The following is a 25396-nucleotide window of genomic DNA, read 5'->3' as shown; positions in this document are numbered from 1 at the left end:
TGTTGAGCCATTCAAATTTTTTTTTTTTTGTTTTTTGTTTTTGTTTTTTTTTGTTTGACTCTGAACTGTTAATGTTAAGAAGAGCCGATAGATTGAAAACAGAAGATACCTGATCTGCCTAAATAACTACATAACGAAAAACTTTCATGGAATCGACTGCATTTAGATTCAAACTAAAGCTTTCCTCATTAGCCATCTAGAAGAACAGTTGCACGTTGAAGATGAGTGAAATTTTAGGGTATACAAGTAGAATTTGTAAAAGGTTTTCATGTTTGAAGTTTCATTAGTAAAATTTTATTGAGTCTTACATATCAGGTTCAATACCTTGCTCTTGCATGTTGAGGATAATTGAGTGATTTGAATTTTGATTAAAGAAAATCAATATAGATGAGATTTTTGTATCTGCGCTTCCCAATTTCAGTTTATTGTCTATGTGAGCATAAAGTTGAAGTTTTATTCATTCGGTATTGTGGTTTTCATGGAGATGTAATGTAACCTAAAAATGTTGGTGAGACATTGGTTTGATGGTTCTAGCCATAGGGACCATGAATTTAGGTGATTTTTCTCTGTTATAGTTGTAGGGAAACAATATGGGAGGCTGAGTGTTCTCTTCATGGTCAAGGAGGAGCATGAAAGAAGAGGATAAGGGCTGTGAGACAGTGCAAATGTCATTGTAGTCTTAACCGAAAATAAACTTAAACATTGCAGATATGGCACAATCCAAACCGTAGAAGATTCTGGTACATGGGTTAAAAGCATGGTATAACCATGTAGGATCCCAATCTGGTAGAGGCTCTTGGTCCTTTGTCTTTATGAGGAAGCCCCTGACTGATTGATGCATTATTGCAGTTCACCGCCTGTCTTTCCATGAATTTTATTCGCATAGGTTTTTCAAGGTTTTTGAGAAGAGTTGAGATGTAAAAACAATTATGGGAACTCAGATGCAGTTTGAAATCTATATAGAAAGTGCTTTTACTGATGAGTTTGATTCCCAAAAGGCGACAAGGCACCAGTTGAGATCAAGTTCCAAAAAGAAAAATTGTGTTAGAAGAGGTTTACTGACTGGGAACGTCAAGATCTTCAAGCTCCATCACTTTTCCATGGATCGTGATGTCTTTAGGCTCATTCCTTTTGTTTGGCCTTGAAAGGTGCATTTTTGCATTTTAGAGAACTGTTTTCGTAGTAACTCTGAGCTTAGAAGTTAGAATTGAATTTCAGAAAGTCTGCCTTGATTGTAATATCTTGAGTCATTTGGTTCCATAAAGGGCATGTTCATGATATTATAGAAATCCTCCTATGAAAGTGAGATTGCTCGAGTTCTATTTTTGTTGCTCCTCTTTTTGGATGCTCAAGACCAAAAGCATTAGTTAAAAGAGGTATTAATACGTAATATTGATTTTGCAAGCTTAGTTCTTAGGTGTTTATTTTATTTAAGGATCCTATTTCATTATATGAAACAAATGCTAACAGTTAGTTCTTTTTCATGTGGAAATTTTTACATTTCTCACTTCATATGCGCATTGCCTTTCCTTAGTCTGTCAATTTTCTATTATGTCTGAAGTTATTGATGTGTATGAGTTCATATCGTGTATTGGGGAACAAACAAAAAGGAAGACAAATTAGTCAATGAAATAATGTATAGAATTTCAGTTCTTTCTTTATGTAATTTTCACATTAAATGACGAAGAAAATTCTAGAGGAAGACTTATCGGAAAAGGATATACATGTCCTCATAAATTTAAAAGGAAAATACATGTCCTCCTTTGTTATGAGGAGTGGGACAAAGGTGGGTGTTTATAAGACTTGAGGAAGACTTTTACCAATCAATCAAGGTAGACTAGAGGAAGACTTTTTTTTTTGGGATCAAAACAAGTAACTTCATTCAATTGGGGAAAAACTTACAATGCACCAAACTTTGAAAGACCGAAGGGCAAAAATGTGGTCTCGTTAAAACCTTGACATAAAAACCCAAAAGGGGCAATGCGGTCAAGAAAAAAGAGTATAACGGCCTTCCATAATAAACAAATAACAGACTAACCCAATTCTAAATCATGTCGCAATCTTGCCACCAACCAAGGTGGAGCAACATCTTCCCAAAAGAACCTTGTGCTTTCCTTTAACCCAAACTGAGCAAGTGCATGGGCCACTCTATTGCCCAATCTAGGTTGATGCACCACATCTATTACTTCCCTGTCAAGAAGCAAACGTCAAATATCCTCCACCACTCTACCAATGTTACCCCACCAATCCAACTAACCTTTAAGCCTAGACATTGCTTCTTTTGACTCTAAAGCCACAACAAAACAGGTTAAACTTTTAAATCCCATCATCAGAAGGCCTTCACGTAACGCCTCCAGCTTCGTACCTAGCACATCCAACCCCGGAGGCCCACTAGCCATGAACCCACATAGAAAATTTACAACGTAATCACAGCAACAACCCCCTCCCCGACCACTTCCATCCTTGCTAATAGCACCATCATAGTTGAGAATGAGAGTTTGGAGCAGTGGCTTAATCCATTGCACAGCTAGAGAAGCAGCCGATTTTTGCAGCCTCTCAACATTGGCTTTGAACAGAGCATGCATCTCCAGAGTGCTTTCCACGATCACATTCATATGTTGTTCACTCTTCCCATGCAATAGATCATTGCGAAGCTTCCGAACACGCCAAGCTCCACAGGCAAACGTCTCTAACTCAACTAGCGTCAACTTCTTAGCCACCAAAGCAAACAAATCCGCAAAAGAGCCTCCTATAACTGTGATTCGTCATGCCAACTTCGTTCGTTAAATAACCCGCACACTAGATCTTGTTCTTTAATGTAACCAACGGCAATAGACTAAACTAGCAAATATTAGAAAACTTAGAAACACACAAGAATTATACTGGTTCGGCAGAACTTTTGCCTACGTCCAGTTGTGATTTCTCTAGGTAGAGAAATCACCGCTCCTTTGATTAATAATAGAGATTACAGAACTTTTGCAACCCTAGAACTAATCTCAAAACTCTCGGCTGCCTCTGGCTGTTTTTTCCCCCTAAAATAAGCCTTGCCGCACCCTATTTATAGACATAGAGTTGGCTTACATGTCCCAAGGCTGATTGAATTCCTATTTCTAAGTGGATTAGGAAATTACACTTATCCAAATCCTAATAGACTTCTAGAAATCCAAACCTAAATTGAATAAGAAAAACTGAAATTCTTTCCTAATCCCTCTAGGACAAGAATTGGTATACCTCTAATTTTCCTAAAACAATCCTAAACCAACTAGGACATATTTGACGAGCCAAAATCCTAACAATCTCCACCTTGGTGAGTCAAACCAAGTCTTGATCGTTGCACCCCAGAGTATCTTTGAACCTCCTTGAAGCAGCTCTGGAAATCTTCAGGAGTCTTTACCTTGGCAATCTTCTTCTTGCCTCATTGCACCTCAAGTGAGGAGGTGCTCCACTTTAATCAATCAACGAGATTGATCAAGTTCAAGCAATGCTTGAACTTCTTGGTCGACACTATCTTTGTAAGGAAATCTGCGGCATTGTCATCTGTATGAATCTTTTCAATCCAAATCTCCTTAGACTCTACCCAATTTCTGATTCTGTGATATCTTGCTTCACTGTGTTTTGATCTTCCAGAAAAAAAACTTGATTCTTTGCCAAGTGAATGGCACTTTAACTATCACACTTCACCTTCACACAATCTTGGGTGATTCCCATTTGACTTACCAAGCCACTAAGCCAAATTGCTTTCTTTCCAGCTTCGGCCAATGCAATATACTCTGCCTTTGTGGTCGACAAAGCTGTAATTGGTTGCAGTAGTGCCCTCCAACTGATCGGTCCTCTTGTGCATGTTTACATAACCAAAAGTTGACCTTCTCTTGTCCAAGTCCCCTGTATAATTGGCATCCACATATCCCAACACCCCTGCATTTTCTTTTTGCTTCTCAAACATAATCCTTTGTCGCCAAGAAGTCTTCAAATAATGTAAAATCCACTTGACTGCATCCCAATATTGCTTTCTTGGATTTGCCATGTATCTGGAAACGACACTAATTGCTTGAGCTATGTCGAGACGTGTGCATACCATTGCATACATAAGGCAGCCAAAGACATTAGCATAAGGCACCTTCTCTATTACTTGCTGCTCTTCCTCGGACTTAGGACACTGTTGCCCACTTAACTTGAAGTGAGATGCCAAAGGAGTCGAAAGTACCTTTGCTTCTTGCATGTTGAACTTCTCAAGAACCTTTTGAATATACTTGGCTTGTGATATCCAGATCCTTCCAGCGGTCTTATCTCTCTGAATTTCCATGCTAAGGATCTTCTGTGCTGCACCTAGATCCTTCATGTCGAACTCCTCACTCAACATCTTCTTCAAGTCTTGAATTCTAGACTTGTCTTGACAAGCGATTAGCATGTCATCCACATATAGCAATAGCAATATGATCATCCCATCTTGGAACACATGGTAGTACACGCAACAGTCATATAAACATCTTCTAAAATTGATTTTCAGCATGAAGTAATCGAACCTCTTGTATCACTGTCTTGGAGACTATTTCAGGCTATATAGGGACTTCCTTAGTTGACATACTAGGTTTTCTTTCCCATATTCAACAAACCCTTTTGGTTGAGCCATGAAAATTGTCTCCTTTAAATCCCCATGAAGAAACGTTGTCTTCACATCCATCTGCTCAATCTCCATGTCATGCTGAGTAGCCATTGCTAAAAACAATCTGATAGAAGTATGCTTGACTACAGGTGAAAAGATCTCATCATAATCCACCCCTTCCTTTTGTGAGTACCCTTTAGCCACGAGCCTTGCTTTGAATCTCACGGCATCTTGTTCATGTAGTCCTTCCTTTTTCCTAAATAACCACTTGCATCCAACTAGCTTTCTGTCTTTGGGCTTAGGAATCAACTACCAAACAGAGTTCTTGTAAAGAGACTCCATTTCTTCTGTCATAGCACTTATCCAACTATCTCGCTCATCACTTGCTATAGCTTCTTGATAAGTAGTTGGATCTCCTTGACTAATGTTGAAAGCATAATTAACTTCGTCTTGGTTAAACCCAAACCTGTCAGGTTTTTTCTTATTCCGATTAGGTTTGTCCAGTGCTATGCATCTTTGGAATGCAAGTGGATTGTTGGTTGGAGTTCGAACCCTTTGAGATGTCTGGCGAATTAGAGTGCCTTCAATATGCCCTATTTCTTGCTCCACCTGATTCCTAACTGGTGACAGATGCTGATGCTCTTCTTCTTCCTCAAAACCATCAGATTCGGCATCTTGCTCAATTTGCTCCACCTGAGCTTCTTCTTCGTATGAACTAATTAACGGAATCTTTGTTGCTTCAATTTCAGCATCGTCTTTCTTCTCCCTATTGCTCTCGACTTTATTCAGAGGCATGGTTGTCTCATCAAAGACAACATCTCGGCTGACAACCTTTTTCCTGTTGTTGATATCCCACAGCTTGAAACCCTTCACTTCTTTCTCGAAACCTAAGAATATGCAATGTGTAGACTTTGGTTTGAGCTTTGACCTTTCATTACTTGGAATATGTGCGTAAGCACTACAATCGAATACCCTGAGCTTGGAATAGTCCACCGGCTTCTCAGACCATAACTCTTCTGCACTCTTAAAACGAGAACTGTAGATGGTGATCTGTTAATCAAATAACTTGCATGATTAACAGCTTCTACCCAAAAACTATCAGGCAATCCTGCATAAAATGGCATGCTCCTCTCTTTCTCTCTTTCTCTCTCTCTCTCTCTCTCTCTCTCTCTCTCTCTCTCTCTCTCTCTCTCCATGAGAATTCGGTTCATCCTCTTAGCAGCTCCATTTTGTTGGGGATTCTTCTTAATTGTGAAGTGCCTTATGATGCCTTCTTGCTTGTAGTAATCGATAAACCCATTACTTGTATATTCACCTCCATTGTCACTTCTCATGTACTTGATCTTTCTTCCAATTTGATTCTCAGTTTCTATTTTCCTTTCCTTGAACTTTGCAAAAACCTCGGATTTCTACTTCATGAAATAAATCCAAACCTTCCTAGAAAAAATATCCATGAAAGTAACAAAATACCTGGCTTCACCATTTGATTTGGTTGGTGCAGGGCCCCAAACATCTGAGTGAATATAGCTGAGTTGCTCTTTGCTTCGGTTATCTGCACTGCTACTCGTGAATGATACCTTCATTTGCTTTCCAAAAACACAATATTCACAAAAGTCCAATTTGCAAGATGACACGCCTTCCAACAGGCCTTGCTTGTGTAATTCTTGCAACCTTTCTGGCTTATGTGCCTGAGCCTATGATCCCAAAGTTCAGTCTTGTCTTCTATACCTTGATTTACAAAAACAGCTGCTCCCTCGACTATAGTGGTCCCAATTAACTTATACAGCTTATTGGGTTGTAGGTCATCCTGCATTGCCACCAGTGATCCTTTTGCTACCCTGAGTCTTCCCTTTTTAGACTCATACCCATAGCTTGCCTCATCTAAAGTGCCCAAGGAAATCAAATTCTTTCTTAGTCTAGGGACATATCTATCGTTCCCCAAAACTTGTATCATCCCATCAAACATTATGATTCGAACAGTGCCGATTCCTTTTACAGGGCATGAAGAATCGTCCCCCATTAAAACTTCCCCGCTGCTGACTTCTTTGTAAGTATCGAACCATTCTCTTTCTGCACACATATGGAAAGTGAATCCGGTATCCAAAATCCAATTTGTGAAAGCCTTGGAGCCTGATGTTACTGAAAGAAGCTCCCTGTCATTCTCATGCTTGGTGACTGCACTAGCTAAACCTGAGCTTCCTTCCTTCTTGGCTTTATTCTCTTTCCAAATCTTGCAGTTCCTCTTCCAATGATCGGCTGAATTTAATCTATATGGATCATTATGTGTAGGGGTCATTGGGTGTTAATAATTGTGAGACTAGCTAAGGAGACTGTCTATGACATGGATTCATTGCCAAACCGCTCTGATGACCAGGACATGAGAAATATAGTGAATACGTAAGTTTATTTATAAAAATCTAAGATTTTTTATTTCTGCATTTGAATGATACGATGACTTTTTCTAATACCGACGTTGTAATCAAAACACGACGACGGTAAATTATAACCGACGTTTGAAATCATTTACAACATCAGTATTTTCTGTAAACCGTCGTCTTAATTGAAATACCACGTTGTTTGAGTTTTTCATTTTAGGACGTTTTTTTTTTTTTTTTTGCTCAACTTTCATTTACAAACAACTTTTGTTTATACGTCATTTTTCATCGTCACCGACTTTAGAATGCTACACAACAACGGTTTTTATTTACCAACGTTTGGAATTAAATATGACATCACTTGTTTTACAAAACCTTCATCTTCACTTATTTACCACGACGGTTAATATTTTTTTATGCTGATTTTTAGTTTTGTCATTAACACTTTTTGTTTTCTTGAAACAGTTCAATCAAAATGTATAACTCTCACACAGGCAAACAATCATCACGTAAATCAGCCATATGGAAAAATCTACATGGCACTCCTCGACAACCAACAAATGTAGAGTGGCTATTAAGTGATGCGTTTCATGAGAGCTATAATTCATGATCCAACCCTAGCATTTGAGAAGGTAAAATTTAAGATATAATTTCTTTATTTTAATACCACGACTTTTTCTTTAAAAACAGTCGTTTTAATAATTATAACACGTTGATTTTTGTTCTTTATTTGCAATTTGACAAGAAAAAGGAACCAGTTCAGCATGTACAAGAACATATTGACGAAGTCAGGCTGGAATGGGCAAAATTCGTGAACAAGCAATTACAAAATTATAAGTGATATAATTTATTTTAACAATGTTTAGGTTTATTTTAATTTATTGACAATGTACATAAATATATTTTTGGTAATTAATTGAACAATCATCAAAAAATCAAAATTTTAAAATTTTTTATTTTTATTTTTTGTATAGGATATTTATGTCATTAAATGAAATCAAACGACAATAAATCATAAAAACTTAAATTCATTCCCAAAAACCGACGTCTCGTTCTAGTTTACACGTCTCATATCTATAAACAATCGTCATCTTATTATAGCAGGAAATAAAACATCGACGACATTTCTTAAAAACAACATGTAAGGAGGCTAAACACGACAGTTTATATATATAACTGAAATCTACGAAAAAAATTTGTATAGATATACTACGTCCGTTAGTACAACAAGCAAGACGTGTTAAAGACACACAACGTCGGTTACCTGACCAAATGTGACGTTGTATATCTAAACAACGACAACATTAACATAATAATCGACGTTGTAAATGCTACCCACGTCGGTTATTAAGAACCAGAGGACATTGTAACCCACTAACCACATCAGTGGGTACATTGCGACGTCTAATGTATTCTAGGACTACGTCATGTGTTATTTAACATCGTTGTAAATGGATGCAACGTCGGTTATGTACATTTGTCATTTAATTTTTATACGATTTTTATATTTGATTTAATTCCTAATATTCATAATAAATTCAAAACAAATTTCAAAAAATAAACTGACAACTACCATGCACTCATTGAAAGATTGTCTCTCCCCTAAATCTTTTTTTAAAAAAATGTAATTTTAAAAAAAATTAATTGTATTTAATTACTAATATTCATAATATATTTTTAAAAAATTCGAAAAATAAAACGACAAATTCTATGCACTCATTGAGACAATATCTCCCCCTCAATGCCTGAAAATTTTAATTTTAGATTTCAAAATTACAAGTGATAACAAAAGTCAAAGATTTAGAGACAAAGCACAATAGTCATTATACTTTCCATAACATAACCCTAAGGTTTATGTGATCCATTGGTGGTTATAAAATTTAAAATGATTTAATATGAATTTAGCCTACTAATATAGAAGGCATTGTTGTAAGGAGTCCTTACAATTTTCGGTTCATTTTTCTCATACTTGTGTATATATATTTTTAATTATTGTAAAATTTAGGGTTTATGGTTTAGGGTTTAGGGTTTAGGTTTTATTGAAACGACGCCAGTTTTCTCTCACTCTTTTTGATCAATTACGCGCTTTCGAATCCCAGGAAACGCACGCCAAATCCAATTATTTAATATTTTAGACGTCGGTTTTTGTATGGGTGACGTCAAAACACTTTACAACAGCGTTGGTGTACCATAACCGTCGTTGTAAATATGAAATTAAACGACGACTGGGTTGTATTTACCGCCGTCTTTAATAAACACAGTCCTGTGAAATTTTTGACCGGGATCTAAAATTTTTAGAATTTCCCATTAACCCTAAAGTATTTCCTTCTCTCTCTTCAACGTAAATTTGTCTTAAAGTTTTCTCTGTATTAAAGTTTTCTCTCTCTCTCTCTCAATGCATTGGGCATATTCTCTGAGCTCTCTCAAGCATTTGATATTAATTCTCAGCTCTCTCTCAATATCCATGTAAGTATATTCTCTCAGCTCTCTCTCAATATTCTCTTATTAGTTTGTATATATTCTCTCAGCCCTCTCTTAGTTTGTATATTCTCTTAGATCTCTCTAAATATTCTGTTAATTTGTATATTCTCTCAGCTTTGGTTTCTTAATATGGGTTCTTTTATGTTTTGGGAGCTATATATGGGTTCTTTTATGTTTTGATGTTTGCATTCTGTTAAGGGTTCTTTGAAATGGAACTGGGATGGAATAATTAGGCTTTGGTTTTTTGTAAACCACGACGACAGTTGGTTTCCACCAAACCAACCGTCGTCTAAATTTTTATTATACGTCGGTTTTTATTTATTACTGCCGTTGTTATTAGGCGACCAAAACACAGACCTGTTCTTCAAAAAGAAAACAAATATCTTGTTGTTTGCTTAAAGACGACGGTAAATAGACATGCCGTCGTCTTAATCTATGTTACGTGACGATTATTTTGTAAAAACCGTCGTCTGATTATTGTGGAATTTTTTTTTTCCTTTTTTCCCACTTTGTTCTCTTCTCTGTCAATATAGTAGTGTTTCATTGCTGGTCTTTTCACTTTATTATATGTATCATTTTATAGTGTGTGAGATGGATAAGTCATGGATGCATGCGGATAGAAGATCGAAGGCATATGAGTTAGGTGTGGAAGGATTTTTGAATTTTGTTGTAGAAAATCTTGTAAATACAACTCATATTCGTTGTCCATGTGTTAAATGTGGGAATATTCGATTGTTTGGAGTTGGAATTATAAGGGACCACTTATACTTTAATGGAATTGACCAAAGCTATAAGATTTGGATATGGCATGGAGAACCTTGGGAATGGACTACTAATGCTAGTAGAAATGTGAAAGAAGATGAGCAAAGTAGGTTCTGTTTTGTTTCTGAAGAAGTAGGGATGGATGATAATGATTTGGGCAACATTGGATTTGATCCTTATGAGTTTGCCAATGTGATTGGGGATGGAGATCAACCCTTGTACCCTAGTAGCAGTAAGTACACGATGTTGTCGGCTTTGGTGAAGTTATATAATTTGAAAGCAAAACATGGGATGAGTGATGTTTGTTTTACAGAATTATTGATACTTCAAGGAGATTTGCTTCCAGAAGGAAATACACTACCTTCCTCTATGTACGAGGCAAAAAAGATATTGTCTGCTTTAGGGATGAGTTATGAGAAAATCCACGCATGTCCCAATGACTGCATCTTGTATAGGAAGGATTATGAGATTCAACTAATTGTCCTACTTGTGGTATCTCAAGGTGGAAGGAAGGCAAAGATTCAATCTTGAAAGAGGGTGTGCCAGCGAAGGTGGGGTGGTATTTTCCTCCAATTCCAAGGTTTAAAAGGATGTTTCAATCACATAAGACAGCTAAGAGTTTGACTTGGCATGCTGCTAGAAAATCAGTTGACAGTCATATGTCTCATCCACCGGATTCCCGTCTTGGAAACTTGTTGATGATAAATGGCCCGAGTTTGGTAAAGAGCCGAGAAACTTGAGATTGGCTCTCTCATCTGATGGATTCAATCCCCATAGTTCTTTAAGTAGCAGATACAGTTGTTGGCCAGTTATCTTAGTTACATATAATCTCCCACCATGGCTATGCATGAAACGGAAGGTCATGATGTTGACCTTATTGATTTTCGGTCCTAAACAGCCTGGAAATGATATAGACGTCTACTTAGAGCCTTTGATTGATGATTTAAAATCTCTGTGGGATGGGATTAGAGGAGTGGATGATGCACATATAGGAGAATACTTTACACTCAGAGGTGTATTATTGTGGATAGTTAATGATTTTCCTACCTATGGGAACTTATCTAGTTGTGTCGTTAAAGGATATAAAGCTTGTCCAATATGCAGCGATGATACACCTAGTCACAGGTTGAAAAATGGCCACAAAATTTGTTACATTGGGCATAGAAAATGGTTACCAATCAATCATCCATATCGGAGGCAGCGTGCAGCTTTTAATGGGAAACCTGAATATGGCACGCCTCCCGAGCCATTACATGGAGAAGAAGTGTTGCGCATTGTTGAAGATATTAATTACATATGGGGCTCGAAAAATGGGGGAAGTGTTGGTGAGAATGATGGTGACAGAGTTTGTTGGAAGAAGAAATCAAAATTCTTTGATCTCGAGTATTGGAAATACCTTCATGTGAGGCATGTCCTAGATGTTATGCATATTGAGAAGAATGTTTGCGATAGTATCATTGGTACATTGCTGGAGATCCCTGGAAAAAATAAAGATGGGATTGCTGCTCGGTTAGATTTATTGAACATGGGGGTCAAAACTGATTTGCAACCCAAGTATGGAGAAAGACGTACTCGCTTGCCTCCAGGGCCTTGGAATTTGTCAAGAGCAGAGAAGAGAGCGGTTTGCAATTCTTTCTATGGTATGAAGGTCCCTGAAGGTTATTGTTCAAATATAAAAAAATCTTGTATCTTTAAAAGATTCAAGACTTCTTGGACTTAAATCTCATGATTGTCATACCTTGATGCAACAATTGCTCCCTGTGGCAATTCGTTCTGTTTTGGAGAAGCTTGCAAGGTATGCAATAACTCGATTGTGCTTCTTCTTCAATGCTATATGTGCAAAGACGGTAGATGTTTCCAAGCTAGATAAGTTGGAAGAAGATGTAGTAGTTACTTTGTGTTTGCTTGAGAAGTACTTTCCCCCTTCATTCTTTGATATCATGGTTCATCTAGTAGTACATCTTGTCAGAGAAGTTCGTCTATGTGGCCCAGTATATTTTAGATGGATGTATCCGTTTGAAAGGTATATGAAAGTGCTAAAAGGGTATGTTCAGAACCGTACTCGTCCGGAAGGTTGCATTGCTGAGCGGTATATAGCTGAAGAAGCTGTAGAGTTTTGCACCGAGCATTTATCTGATGTTAGTACAGTTGGAGTGCCTTCAAGCCAGAAGATGGGAGTTTCGAAGCCATTATCAGGTTGCACAGTAAGCTTAGTTGATCGGGACTTGTTGAACCAGGCACATCTATATGTCTTGGAGAATATGGAGGAAGTCCTACCTTATATCGAGTACGTATGACTTTAATTTTTCATATGGAGCCATTTTAAATATTATTATTCCTTATGTTTATCTTATATACAAGGGACCATAATGCTTGATTTTTTCGTGTCAATGTAGGGAACATATGATCCACATCAAGACCACTTATCCAAAATTTAGAAAGAGAACAAAGTGGCTGCAAGATAAGCACAATAGCACTTTCATTCAATGGCTCCACTTTAAGGTATATATATGTTATTGAATGACATGCATATTCAACTTTTAATTTTCTTCCATTCTATATGTTAGATTGAATTAAGATATATATGATTAATTTGCAGGTTCAAAGTGAACTTAATGGGGAAGAGCATAATGGCATATCAGAAAATTTGAGGTGGCTATCAGCTGGTCCAAGCATGGCAGTGCCATCATATAGGAGCTATCTTATTAATGGTGTTAAATTTAACACCAAGGCACAAGATGATGTGCGAACTGTCCAAAATAGTGGAGTTTATTTACTTGCACATACTATGCAAGTTGCTAGTGCCAAGGATAAAAACCCTATTGTCTCCAATATGGGTTTTTATGGTGTTATTCAAGAAATTTGGGACCTTGACTACCAAAAGTTTAGAATCCCAGTCTTGAGGTGTGATTGGATAGATAACACTTCGGGCCTTATAGTCGACGAACTTGGATTTACCCTTGTAGATCTGAGTAAAATTGGACATAGGAATGACCAATTTGTTATGGCTTCTCAAGTCAAACAAGTATTTTATGTTGACGACCCAATGCATCGTGGTTGGTCGGTAGTGTTATCAATGCCTAATAGAGAATATAATGATGTTATTGGTGATGATGTGCTAGGTGATATTAGAATTGAGTGTGAGCCATTTACTAGAGGGATACCAAATGTTGACACATTTGATGACCTAGTGGGTGAGTTTGGGAATGAAAATATTAGAGATGGGTGTGAAGATATATGGATTGATTGATTGTTGTAATGTATGACATTAGTTATTCAGTTAATTGTATGACATTAATTAATAACTCTGTACATCATTTTAATTATGATCACATTTTCATTATGCAGGCTTTGGGTATGACAAATCAAAAATTATAAAAACTGGGTTAAAGGTGTAAAATACGACGGTCCAGTAAAAAAAATTGGAAAAACAGACGTCTAAAATAAAACCAACGTCGGGTTTTAAAAACGCAAAAGACCGTAAACCAAAAAAACCGCCATATGAAACTGAAATCACGTCGGTTTGTTAAACACAGCTTAAAAGAAACCGTCGTCTAAAGTCGGAAATAAAGGCCGTTTATTTCCATTAACTGTCGTGATAGATGTTCTGCATGTCGGCTAGTCTAAAACAACTGACGTCTCAGAGAATACACACGTCAAGGAAGGTTAAACAATCAACTTTTAAAAGGACAACCACGTCATCATGTATTCAAAATTGACGTGGTAAGCAATTACAATGTCAAGCAGTTGGATCTCATGACATAGTGAAAAAATTAACCACGTCCTTTATTTTAACGGCACTGACGTTGAATATATAATCCACGTTGATTTTTTTCCTATCCACGCCTTCAATATTATTTATAACATCGGCCTTTGACAACAGCCGTCGTGGGTATGATTTGTTACGTCGGTATTAAGTAATATTGTGTCATTTTAAATCTTTTAGACGTCAGTTATTCAGAAAAAGTGACGTCTAACTTTGTCAAAGGGGCTTCTTTGTATAATTTAAACTACGATTCTTGCAAGAAATAGACATGGAATAATGTTAAAATGCCATTGTTCTCCTACTTTGCGACGTGGATAATCATATAAGAGATGGTTCTGCCAGGTACGAGACGTGGTTAAGGCATTTTAAGACGATTACTGAGAGACAACTGACATGTAATACTTTTTAAACGTCTGTTGGTTTGTGTGCGAGTCGTCTTTTATATTTTAGACGTCGATGTCTTTGTTTGTATAACGTAGTATAAATTAACCACGACGGTTTCTAGGTTATCCATGTCTTTTTTCCTTCAATTAGGGACATAGATAATTATCTGTACGTTGGTTCTTCTTTTGATCGTGACATGTAACAGTCTTTAGACGTCTCAGTTTTCATAAAATCATAATCTAATGTTGTCGAAGATTTCATTTTAGGCTAAATATATAGTAATTATACGTTGGTTCGTAATAGTTTTGGACGTTGAATGTGTTAACGACGTCGGTTAATAACCGTTGTTGTTTTATGTACAAAAGATGGCGGTCAATTTCACGATGGTTTGAAAACCTTCTAGACGACGGTGGTTTCCCGTCATCTATTTTGATTTTTGTAGTAGTGTGTGGTGTTTTATTTAAGCTTGAGATACAACTTCTTTGGGGGTTACACATGCAAAGACTAGGAGAAATTAGAGACGCCAGAAAAGTACTGCAATTGGCTAAGTTTTATTGTTTCTTCCTCATGTTTTTGCTTATGTCGAATTCTATGATTATGTGTAACTGATTTTCTTTTGCTAGGGAATGATGTAGCCTTAGAATGATAATCTAGTTTTCTTATTTTACCTATCTATTGATTGTCGTTTGATGTTGGATTCTGTAACACTCTGACTCAAAATTTAATCCCTTATTTAAATTATTTAAGTGAAATTTTGAATTTACCCTTGGGGGTAGGGGTATTTTGGTCATTTTCTTATCCGAAAAGAGTTTGGGGCAGTGACCGGTATTTTTGGGCAGGTTCTATTGAGAAGAATCCGTAGACACGCGGTAGGCTTGAATCGGAGTTGTAACGAAGGTTTGGCGACCAAAAGTAGTTCAGTGGCAAACTTGTAATTATTTCAAAAAGAGTTTGGATAAAAATTGATTTTTTTTAAATCTCTCTCTCTCTCTCTCTCTCTCTCTCTCCCCGGGGCTGAAACCCCTCCTCCCCGACACATTTTCTCGTCGGAATTTCAGACGGCAAGAACTTCGTCGTCCGACCTCCATTTCAGGTGACATTTCTTGCAAAAGCTTCCCCTCTTCCTCCTCTACCCAGCCCACCCCTTTTCTCCGATCGAAAACCCGACAAACGGCAGTGGCAACAACGTGAAAAATTGGCCAAAACTACCAACGTCACCGGCGACGTTTCCTGCCACTGCGAGCTGCGCCGTCGCTTGGAACAGGTAGCCCTCCTCTCCTTTTAGCTATTTCCTAGATTGTGCGACAACAATGGTGACGGTGGTAGCCGGATCGAAGCCGTGAAGTTTCGGGTTAAACTGTGAGTTTCCGGCACCGATTCTGGCCACTTGCCGTCCGAATTGGACTTGGCTGTAGTTGAATAAAGTGTTCCACTCGTCGAGTAGAACCTGTAGTCGGGATGGTGGCTTGTAATTTGGAGATTTTCTGACGAAAAGTAATCGCTTTGGACACCCAAGCGCTGACGGTGCGTGTGGCGCTGCGTGGGAACTTAGCATAAGGGCATTTTTATCCCAATGCGATGCCTTTGATGTCACGAGCGCGTAGGTGTGCTCGGATTCCAACTTGGTTGACGTTCGAACCCCGAACGAATCTCACATATTAGGAGTTATCCGGTTTCGATATGTTCGGACCGTTGGATCAACTCCATTCCAATATATGTTACTCTAGACCTTCCTAAGATCGTGTAGGAATTCACATATCATGAATCGGAGTCCTGGATGTTCCAATTCAATAAGTTAAAGTTTACGTTTTACGATAACCGTCCGATCGTGCGATCGTAAGCGATCTAACTGTCCTTTTCGGACCAAACTTGCGAGACAGGTATCTTAGACCTTGTAGAACCTATAGGCACTCTCGGATAGTAAAACGAAGGTGATGGGTCCCATAGGCCCGATTGACCTGAATTGGGAAGTTTGACCGCCAGTTGACTGAGTGTCTCCAAAAAATGTTCCATCGTCCGAATTGGGTAGTTGGACCTTAGAACGTCTCATTCCTTGTACGCTCACTAGACACCCAGGAAACTAGGATTTTAATTCAAAGTTCTTGTTCGAAACGCTTCGTATTAATCTCGTATTCGTATTCTGAAATAGGTACTCCGACCACGCGTACGCAGCACGCGGGACCCTCTCAGGGTCAAGCAACGTGGGACTACTTGTGAGTGGACATTTGTTTTCAAATCTTATGCATGGTTTTATGATGGGAAATATTATGCATGATGTTTCAAATGGTATTTTGGATATATTATTTATTCAAGTGTTGAAAGTGATATTTTTATGATGCATTGGAAATATATTTTGGGTTTTGACATATTTGAGTATCTTGAGTATGAATATATGGATTTTGAGAATTTCTATATATGTTTGGCTATGTATGGGGTACTTGGGTTGTTAAGATGAGATTGTGGGAAGTGATGAGTATAGAATGTCAGTTTGGAGTGCTATAAGCACTACCCTATGTACCTCCCTGGATTTGGAACTTGGATACGGAAACTTGAGATATTTGGAATTGTTGGAACCCAAGGCATCCTTGACAGGATGTTGCTGTGGACACTTGATTGGGTAGTTTGCGCATGTAGGACTGGTCACAGACGTATGAATTTTGAGGCTATCGACGGTGTGTGCTTGCTGAGATTGGTCCCCTAGTTGGACGGCTCGTTCCCTAGTCACATGGTGTATTGAGGAATTTATTTATTGGGACTCTGCCATGGTGACTAGTCAAATAATCCCCCGGTTGGATTGTTTTCCGGTACAACTAGGTGATGGTCATATATATATATATATCTTATATTATATATTTACGTATATATAACTATTCATTCATTCTTGTTTTTCGGTGAGGATACTTCCTTGCCGGTTGTGCCAATGGGTACGCTTTCGAGAGTTTAGTTTGGGACTTATAATATTTGATTGGTGGGTTTGTAAAGTGTTCTTTTGGATTTCGGACTTGGCATCCGGTATTGGTTTGGTTTTGATATATGTATTTGGTTTTGGCATCCTATACTTGATTATGCTGGTTTTGGGATGCATTTGGATTTCTTGCATGGTTTTCTAAACGGTGGGGTTATAATACGTTGGTTTACACTGAACTGAATTTTATTTTTGTCCACTCACATTTTTCTATTTTGCTCCCTCCAGCCAGGAGTTGATTGAGCTCCGCAACCGAGCCAGATCATGTGCTTCCGAGCCTTGAGCCTTCGTAGGAACTCTTTCATCTTTCTATTCCAGTTGAACTTTGTTTTTGTTGTAGCTGAAATTCCTTAGACATGCTCTGTTATCACCCCTGTTAGGGTTTGATTTATGAGGCCGGAGGCCTTTGTTGTAAACTGTTTATTCGCTTTAAAGCATGCTGCTGGTTGGGATCTTGTTATGTGTTTTATGCAGGTTGAATTTTGTTGGGTTGTTCAATTTACAGGGGAGATTCTGCCAAAATTTTGGTAGAGAGTCTCGAGGTCTTTAGTAAGTGGGCCCGGTGTCGGGGTGATGTTGGTAAAAAGACGGGGTCCGCTCCGATTTCAGGAAAATTCCGGGGCGGGTCCTGTCAGATTCTTAATCATTGTGCTTAATAACTTGGTTGATAATCTTGATGCTTGATCACTATGTAGACTTTTAATTGAGTTAATTGGATGCAAATTCGAGTAAATACCATACTTAATTTGAGGCTTGCTTTTTGTGATTAGGATTTGTAATTCGTCTAGGGTTCCTAGGGTTTACATGCTTGTTAGAGGTTTTCATTGATCTTAATGAGTTTCTATGCATTGATATTTGACCTAAATACCATAGGCGAATTACATGTAGGAATATACGAGTTAGCCTAAATACCATAGGTAATTCATAAAAAAGGAAAACTAAGCGGTGACATCAAATGGTTAGTTAATAGGTAGTTGAATAAGAGGTTGGATCAGATTGTGGTGAATTCATTGTCCTAGTGCTTTTATCAATTTGAATTTCTCATCCTTGTGTTTCGTGACTTTCTACTTGTTTTGTCTTTTAATTTCGTTGTTAATTAAATCATTCTTTCAAAAACTCCTTTTGTGTTTACGTGAGAATGCTATGTGTTTAATTTCTTGTTTATATAATTAGAGTAGTTAAAGTATTTTGTGAAGTAAATTAGGTTAGACTAATTGGAAGTTGAACTCAATCCTCGTGGGAATGACCTCGTATTTGCCATACTATATTACGATTGACCTTGTACACTTTCAAGTATAATTTGTGTTTAGACTAGTCTTTATAATATCCATTTTTCAGGTTGTCTAAAATTCACAACAATCATTCTATTTAACGGCAGATGGTGCGCTTGAACCCAAAAATCAGTATTCTGAAGAACCATTCTGCTCGGTGCTCTATTACTATCTGGTGTTTCTAGTAAGACTAGGTTTTTATCAAAATTCCAAGGTCCCCCTCGTATCACCATCTCCTTATCACGCATAGTTGTGAACGTGAATAAGAAAAGATTGTCTTGTAGGTCCTTCACACCCACCTCTCGCATCTTATCCTAGGCCCTCAACATGGTTTGTTTGAAAGCCTCACGGTTGAAACCTTGATCAGTAAATACCGTCCCTACCAAAGAGAGACGGAGTCACTCGTTCATCGTTGTCATATTATCTGGTTCGATTTGAAGGCAATCTTGTTCTTCGTTAGTTAACGACAATACCTTATCAAAAGAACATACCACTTCCTCCACATCTTCCTTCTCAGCCATAAAATCCATGTTTTCCATCATAGATAACCAGTTTCAAAATCCGCCCAAACAGCTAACAAGTAGCCACCAAGAAAACCTAAAAGAAAATTAGGAGAAAAATTCTAACCCTAGGCAGGGAGTAGACTCTCACCCAAATGTCTCCCTTTCGACACTTCTACTTACACATTATATGCACATCACATCACATGCACACCACTTACACATCACATGCACACAAACAATCAAGCAAATTCATATACACACAAACAACCAAGCAAATTCATATACACACTACAAAAATGCATTATCTTCGGTGGAGTGAAAGGAGCACAACTTGCAAGTCTTTTTATTTGGAAGCATGCAGGATGGGGTTAAGAGCATCTTGTATTTTAAGGACATTTTGATAATTTCCCCATATTTATGTCCGAAGGTCAAATTTGTAATATTAATCAATCGAGATCAAATGCTACCTAAAAATCATCACAAATTCTCAAAAATACTCCATTTGTTCATAAATCGACACAAAAAATTTCCTCATATGTCTCCAAAGTTATTAATGGGCCTTAAATATCCAAAGTTATTAGTGGGCCTTTAACTCTCCAACCAAGAACCTTGAGACTAAGGCCGCCGAGGCCAACCCTGCCCATGAAGTCTTGCTTCTGAAGCGGGAAGAGAGAGAAGAAAAACAAAAACTAAAACCAAAAACAAAAAAATGGCACCAGCCAAGAAGGCCAAGGCCAAGACTAAGGCCAACCTGGCCGAGTCAACTCTTTTATCAAAAATAGCCAAAATTTAACTCCAAAATTCATAAATGTCAGTTTTTAAAAAACTTTCAAATATAGCCAAAAACTCACTTAAATTGACCCAAATGCCCTCTAAATTAAAACCTAACCAAAAAGCATGCTCTTCCAAGCCGTAACCTACTGAGCACAAGCCTCACCCTCGACCCAGCCTACCCTCAAACACAAGGACACTGCCCCTCGCCAATCACCCTTAATGGAAAGCAAAGTTAATAGAGACAAGTTTGTGTTGTGGGAAGATAGTCTATGAACAGCGAGGGCCTTGCAATTTTTCTTGACCTCTTGTGCTGAGGTAAGGCAGCAACACATATGATGGTTTGCAAGAAAGTTTAGCCCCTGATATCATATGCAGACTAGCAGTATTTATGATACGAATTTTGCAGGAAAGTTCAACTTTTTTTTTTTTTTCTCAATTAAAAATTATTATGTCAAGAAACTGACTTTAACTTTTTTTATTGTAAAAAACTCCCAAACCCACCGAATCAAGCCATAGCCGCAGAGATGATTTTTATTGCTTGGATTTATGAAAACATCGGCTGTTCCTTTTCTTCTTCTTTTTGGTAATTACATTGTCATTTTTATGATAGGATTCATAGGCATGATTAAGTTGACGAAGCCAATCTTGTTTTCGTGCTTCTGCTATTTCGGGTTTTAGCTTTTAGGTGTAATTGAGTTATAATTTAGAGGGCATTTGGGTCAATTTAAGTGAGTTTTTTGCTATATTTGAAAGTATTTTAAAAAACTGACATGTATGAATTTGGAGGTTAAATTTTGACTATTTTTGATAAAAACTCTCAACTCAGCCCGTAAACCCCAACAACAATTTCCCAACCTCTATTCGGTACATACCTCCCTCCTCAGTCGCCATCACCATCCACGCAAAGCCTGGTTCCAAAATCGCCTCCATCACTGGTCCTTCTCTTTCTCTCTCTATTTTTATATGTATAGGTCTGTGTATTTATAGAATATAATTTTCTATTTTTTGAAATGAAGATTTCAGTGATGAGGCGTTGGGGGTACAAATAGACGCGTCTGCAAAGGACGGGGAAGCTAATGCAGCGCTACTTGACTACATCAGCTCGGTTGGTCTTGTTTCTTATTGGGTTATCCCTTTTCAACCTTTTTTGTCTTTTTTTTTCATGGTTTTTTGAGCTTTTTTATACGGAATGCCAAATTAAAGTTTGATTTGAGAATTCTTAGGTTCATTGGTGCATCATCCTATTATTATTAGTGGGTTGGAGACTTGGAGTTGCATTTACTTGTTTCGGGTTTTTGTGATTAGTGTGCTGTGTCTTAAGAAGATTGTGTGGTTCTTGAAAGATCCTAACATTCATTGTGATTGCTTACGTTAACTTCAATTGGGGAAGTGATGCTTTAATTTGTAATTTGTTGGTCTAGTGCTGTTGCTCTAACCGAGCTTTGTTGGGGAAGTGATGTTTTGTTTGTATCTTTTTGGTTGAGATTGTCGTTGCTTTAACCGACCTTTGATTGTGAAGTGATTTGGTCTTGCAAAGGAGAGAAATATTGAGCTAAACTAGAGAAAAGTGAGGTGAAGTGGTGATCTGAAATGGTGAAACAAACTTACTCATGGGATGAGCACAAAGTGGAAAGGCACAAGGGTTGGATGTGAGCTCTTCTAAGGTTTCCTCAAGTCTAATTTATTCTTTTCAAGATGATGTGTGGTGTGGCCAAGAATAGCCACAGTGCAGAGTGTGAAGGGTGGATGTGGATTTCTTCTCTCTCCCCCAAGCATAAAATGTCTATTCCTGGACCACTTCATACCACCTGTCCATCCTATCTACACCGCAGTTAACTAGTAAGAAAGAATAGCTTTTATAGATTATTTGGTCAAACACTGATTTGCATTTTGGGTAGATTATATGCTTCAGCTGGTGTTGTTTCTAGAGATATATTTTTATTATCATTTTTCAGTTATTTGTCTATGACTACAAGTATGTTGAACTTCTACATTCAAATACATTCTAAAGTCGTGCACACACATATACATGAAAATATACTTCTCTACCCATCATTTGTTTATAAGTTGGCAAGATAAGGTGGCTCAGTAGCTTTGTGGCAGGGTTGGCAAGGGATTTGTGACAGAATAGATTCTCGAGAAAGTTCGAAGGGAAGATTAATTTCACTTTAAATGATGGGTACAGAATGAGGCCTATACTTTTGAGGGTCTAATTTGTATTATTATGAGTGAAATGTAGCATAGTTTTCTAATAATTTTTTAGCAAGAATATAAAGTTTCATATTGGGCATTCTAAGCTGTGGATCTTACCATAGAAATCCTAAAGCCTCTGTCTACACCCATTGCCAAATGGTTTTGAGTTGCATGCACCAAATTTGTCAATTTTCTTTTGACGTTTTAACTGCTCAGTTTATTTGGTCTGCTCAACCATTAATGTTTATGCTTGGAAACTTCAAATTTTTATTCTTTCCAAATTACAGGTTTTAGGGGTAAAAAGAAGGCAGGTTTCTATTGGTTCTGGCTCTAAATCAAGAGACAAGGTTGTTATTGTGGAGGAGATGACTCTACGAAGTGTTTTTGACATCCTAGACAAAGCTTCGAAGTCCACCTAATAGAGAGAGATGAATTTGATCCTTGAATGAGACGTGAAGCTTGATTGTAGTGTAGCAGCTAACCGAGTCGCTTGTGTTTTTGGAAATTGTCTTGTTGATGTTTCTGGTACTTCAAAACTGGCAGTTTGCCCTGTCTACACACGAATGACTACTTGTTTATAAATGCATCTTTTGATACACTTATACCACAATGAGTACATGACATTATATGAATAATGAGTTGTGTTCATAATATATTTCTTGCCCTTGTAACGGATGTTCTATATTTTCCTTCATCTCTTAAACAAGCGTGAATGCAGTTTCCTCCTGAAATGATAAAATCTAGATTTTGCATCGTCATTCCTTCCAAACAAAGTTAACAATCGGGAACATTTGCGCATCATTATTTTATTCCGGGTCTTCCCTCGGTATTACAGATCCATAAAGTCTCTCCTAACTTTTCGTGATTGTACTTTTTCTCAACAGGTAAGGCACTTAATTACGTCCCCCACCTTAGTTAATATAAATAAGTACATTGGATTGGTTCTTATTGGTCCCTCTTTAGCTCCCTTTCATTTGTAAAAGGCTTTTTATCACAAAACGTCCATGACATTTGCGAAATTATTAGATTGCATCCTTAAAGTTTTTCTGTATCATTCATGGTCCCTAACGTTAATATGGGTGCTCTTAAATAGTCCTTCTGTTAAAAAAAATTGTTAAATTCAGGGATATAATCATCAAATCAATATAAAATTATAAAAAATATATATATAATTTTCATTTCTTCTCCGTCTCCTTCGTCCCTCTCTTCCTCCATTCTCATTTCTTCCCAGGTCAGGTTGTAGCTCTTGTTTCTGGTGTGGTTGTTGCCCATGGACCGGCCAGTTTGGTAAACTAGGTCTAGAGTAGAGTAGTTTGTTATTTTTACAAATTTGAGTTGAATGCTAACGTTTTGTGGAAGAAAGCTCCACCTGGAGGTAAAGAGGGTGGCGATTTGCAGAAACAGGGGAATGAGGTAAAGAGGCAGAGGAGGGAGAAGGAGTTTCTTCATGGTTATTGTTTTGGAAAGGTGTTTGCTGCTAATTGGGTTCTTGATGATATCAAAGAGGAGAAAGTTCAGAAGGTAATTAAGGTGTTGATTAAGAGGAGGAGGATGATGATCAAGTGAGAAACAGGGAAGCTGCTGAAACATAACAGTGAGATTGCCCTGTTTAATTTTCAAATGGGAATTTGGAAATTCTTCTTTTGATCAAGTGTTGTCGTATTCATATGGAGAATAAGCTTACAGAAGTGGTTTTCTCTGAAAGTTTAGAGCTTCTTCTTTTCCATCTTCTTGGTGGAGGAAAGTTAAAAGCTTTCGGCTTTCTTCTTTTTGGTGTATACTTTAAGCTTTCTTTTGCTTTTTTAAAAAATAAAACAAAAAATTATGTTCGTCAACATAAAATAATTCAGGCAGAAGCTTTCTATTGTTTCAGTGATACCACATTTTCGTCATGTGTTGATGCGTTGATGTGTCTGGTAGGTAGGCGTATGGCTGTCGGTCTCCTTTTATCATTGAGATGCCTGATATATTCCACCCGTTTTGCGGGTTGTTTATAGTTTTTACTGGTAATCAACATGACACAGGGTGGGAGATGGAAGGAAAAAAGAAAACTTCAGCCACGCAGATGGGGGAAGAAATGAGAATGGAATAAGAAAGAAGGAGACGAGTGCGAGAGAAGGGAGGGAGATGGAAGGAAAAAATAAAAATAAAAATAAAAGGAAGGAAAATTCAGCAACACAGATGGGAGAAGAAATGAGAATGGAGGAAGAGAAGAACGAAGGAGACGGAAACGAAGGAGACGGAGAAGAAATGAAAATTATATATATATATATATTATAATTTTGGATTGATTTTACGATTATATCCCTGAATTTAACAGTTTTTTTTATGAAGGGAGTATTTAAGAGCACCCATATTAACGTTAGGGACCATGAGTGATACAAAAAAATTTTAAGGATGCAATCTGATAGTTTCGCAAACGCCAGGGACGTTTTATGATAAAAAGCCTTTGTAAAAATATTTTAGTGTCTGATGGAAAATTTGGTGACACGTAATTGTTCTATTTTTCGGAATACTACCTGATGCAGTTGAAGTTATGATTATAAATCATTAACTTTTATGTGATTTTTGGAAAAATAGTTGAACTGGTGCTTAAAAAGATAACATCCTTCTTGTTCGAGAAGTGTACGGAAACCCCCTAGTCTAGATTGCTTTAAACTAAATAGGTGTCACAGCCTTTGGAAATAAATCTCCTGGCATTGACACATTGACACATAGCAGCTTATACAAAAGAGTGGCAACCAAGTTATCTTTTTGTATAGATAAGATAATGGCCTTTGTTATTATCCTCTCCATTGTTACCGCCATCTAACCACCTATAAATAGGAATGTTAATGAAAGGAAGAGATATCATGCAGAGAGAGAGAGAGAGAGATGATGATGATGATGAAATTCTTGGAAGAGATATAGGGTTTAGCTTGTATTTTCTTAACTTGGAGTAATGCTTTGGAATAGAGGCAAGGTTTCTTGGGGGCCTCTACAAGGATTGATCTAATTAAATTTCGTGAGCTCTATATTATGTGTGACATTATAATGGATGTTCTTGATATTACAGTTTGGTTGACGTTCCTTGTATTGGGTGTTTACGTATTCTTAACTATTTGAATAATGTTGGCATAATTGTATATATAATGGTGATGTTTTAATGGTTACATTGTTGTTAGATACATGGGAAATGTGAAAGGCATAATTATATCATGTCATGGAAATTGGTTGGAGTTGTTGGATTGAGAAAATAATGATGGAAAAGAGGGTAATGGAAATAGTGTTTTGTGCTGTTGAGTCTAACTCTTGGTAGGTACCAGGTCTCAGGGATCCC

At 37.5% G+C, this 25396-nt stretch overlaps 1 protein-coding gene and 1 long non-coding RNA gene across 2 annotated transcripts; both read left to right on the top strand.

Annotated features, from left to right (window-relative positions):
* Positions 1-6890: 6890 nt before the first annotated feature.
* LOC117633185 lies at positions 6891-7842 on the top strand. Its single transcript, XR_004586579.1, has 3 exons — positions 6891-7000; positions 7444-7610; positions 7724-7842. It is a non-coding gene; the product is annotated as an uncharacterized LOC117633185 (long non-coding RNA).
* Positions 7843-10359: 2517 nt separating this feature from the next.
* LOC117630350 (UPF0235 protein C15orf40 homolog) lies at positions 10360-22726 on the top strand. The gene is made up of 4 exons (XM_034363087.1): positions 10360-10453; positions 20700-20819; positions 20901-20989; positions 22365-22726. The coding sequence occupies exons 1-4, from the start codon at positions 10360-10362 to the stop codon at positions 22494-22496; spliced, it is 435 nt and encodes a 144-aa protein (XP_034218978.1). The 3' UTR covers positions 22497-22726.
* The last annotated feature ends 2670 nt before the right edge of the window (positions 22727-25396 follow it).

The sequence above is a fragment of the Prunus dulcis genome, chromosome 6, assembly GCF_902201215.1.
Source record: "Prunus dulcis chromosome 6, ALMONDv2, whole genome shotgun sequence".
NCBI classification, from domain to species: domain Eukaryota; kingdom Viridiplantae; phylum Streptophyta; class Magnoliopsida; order Rosales; family Rosaceae; genus Prunus; species Prunus dulcis.
This window is presented reverse-complemented; position numbering and strand designations above follow the sequence as displayed.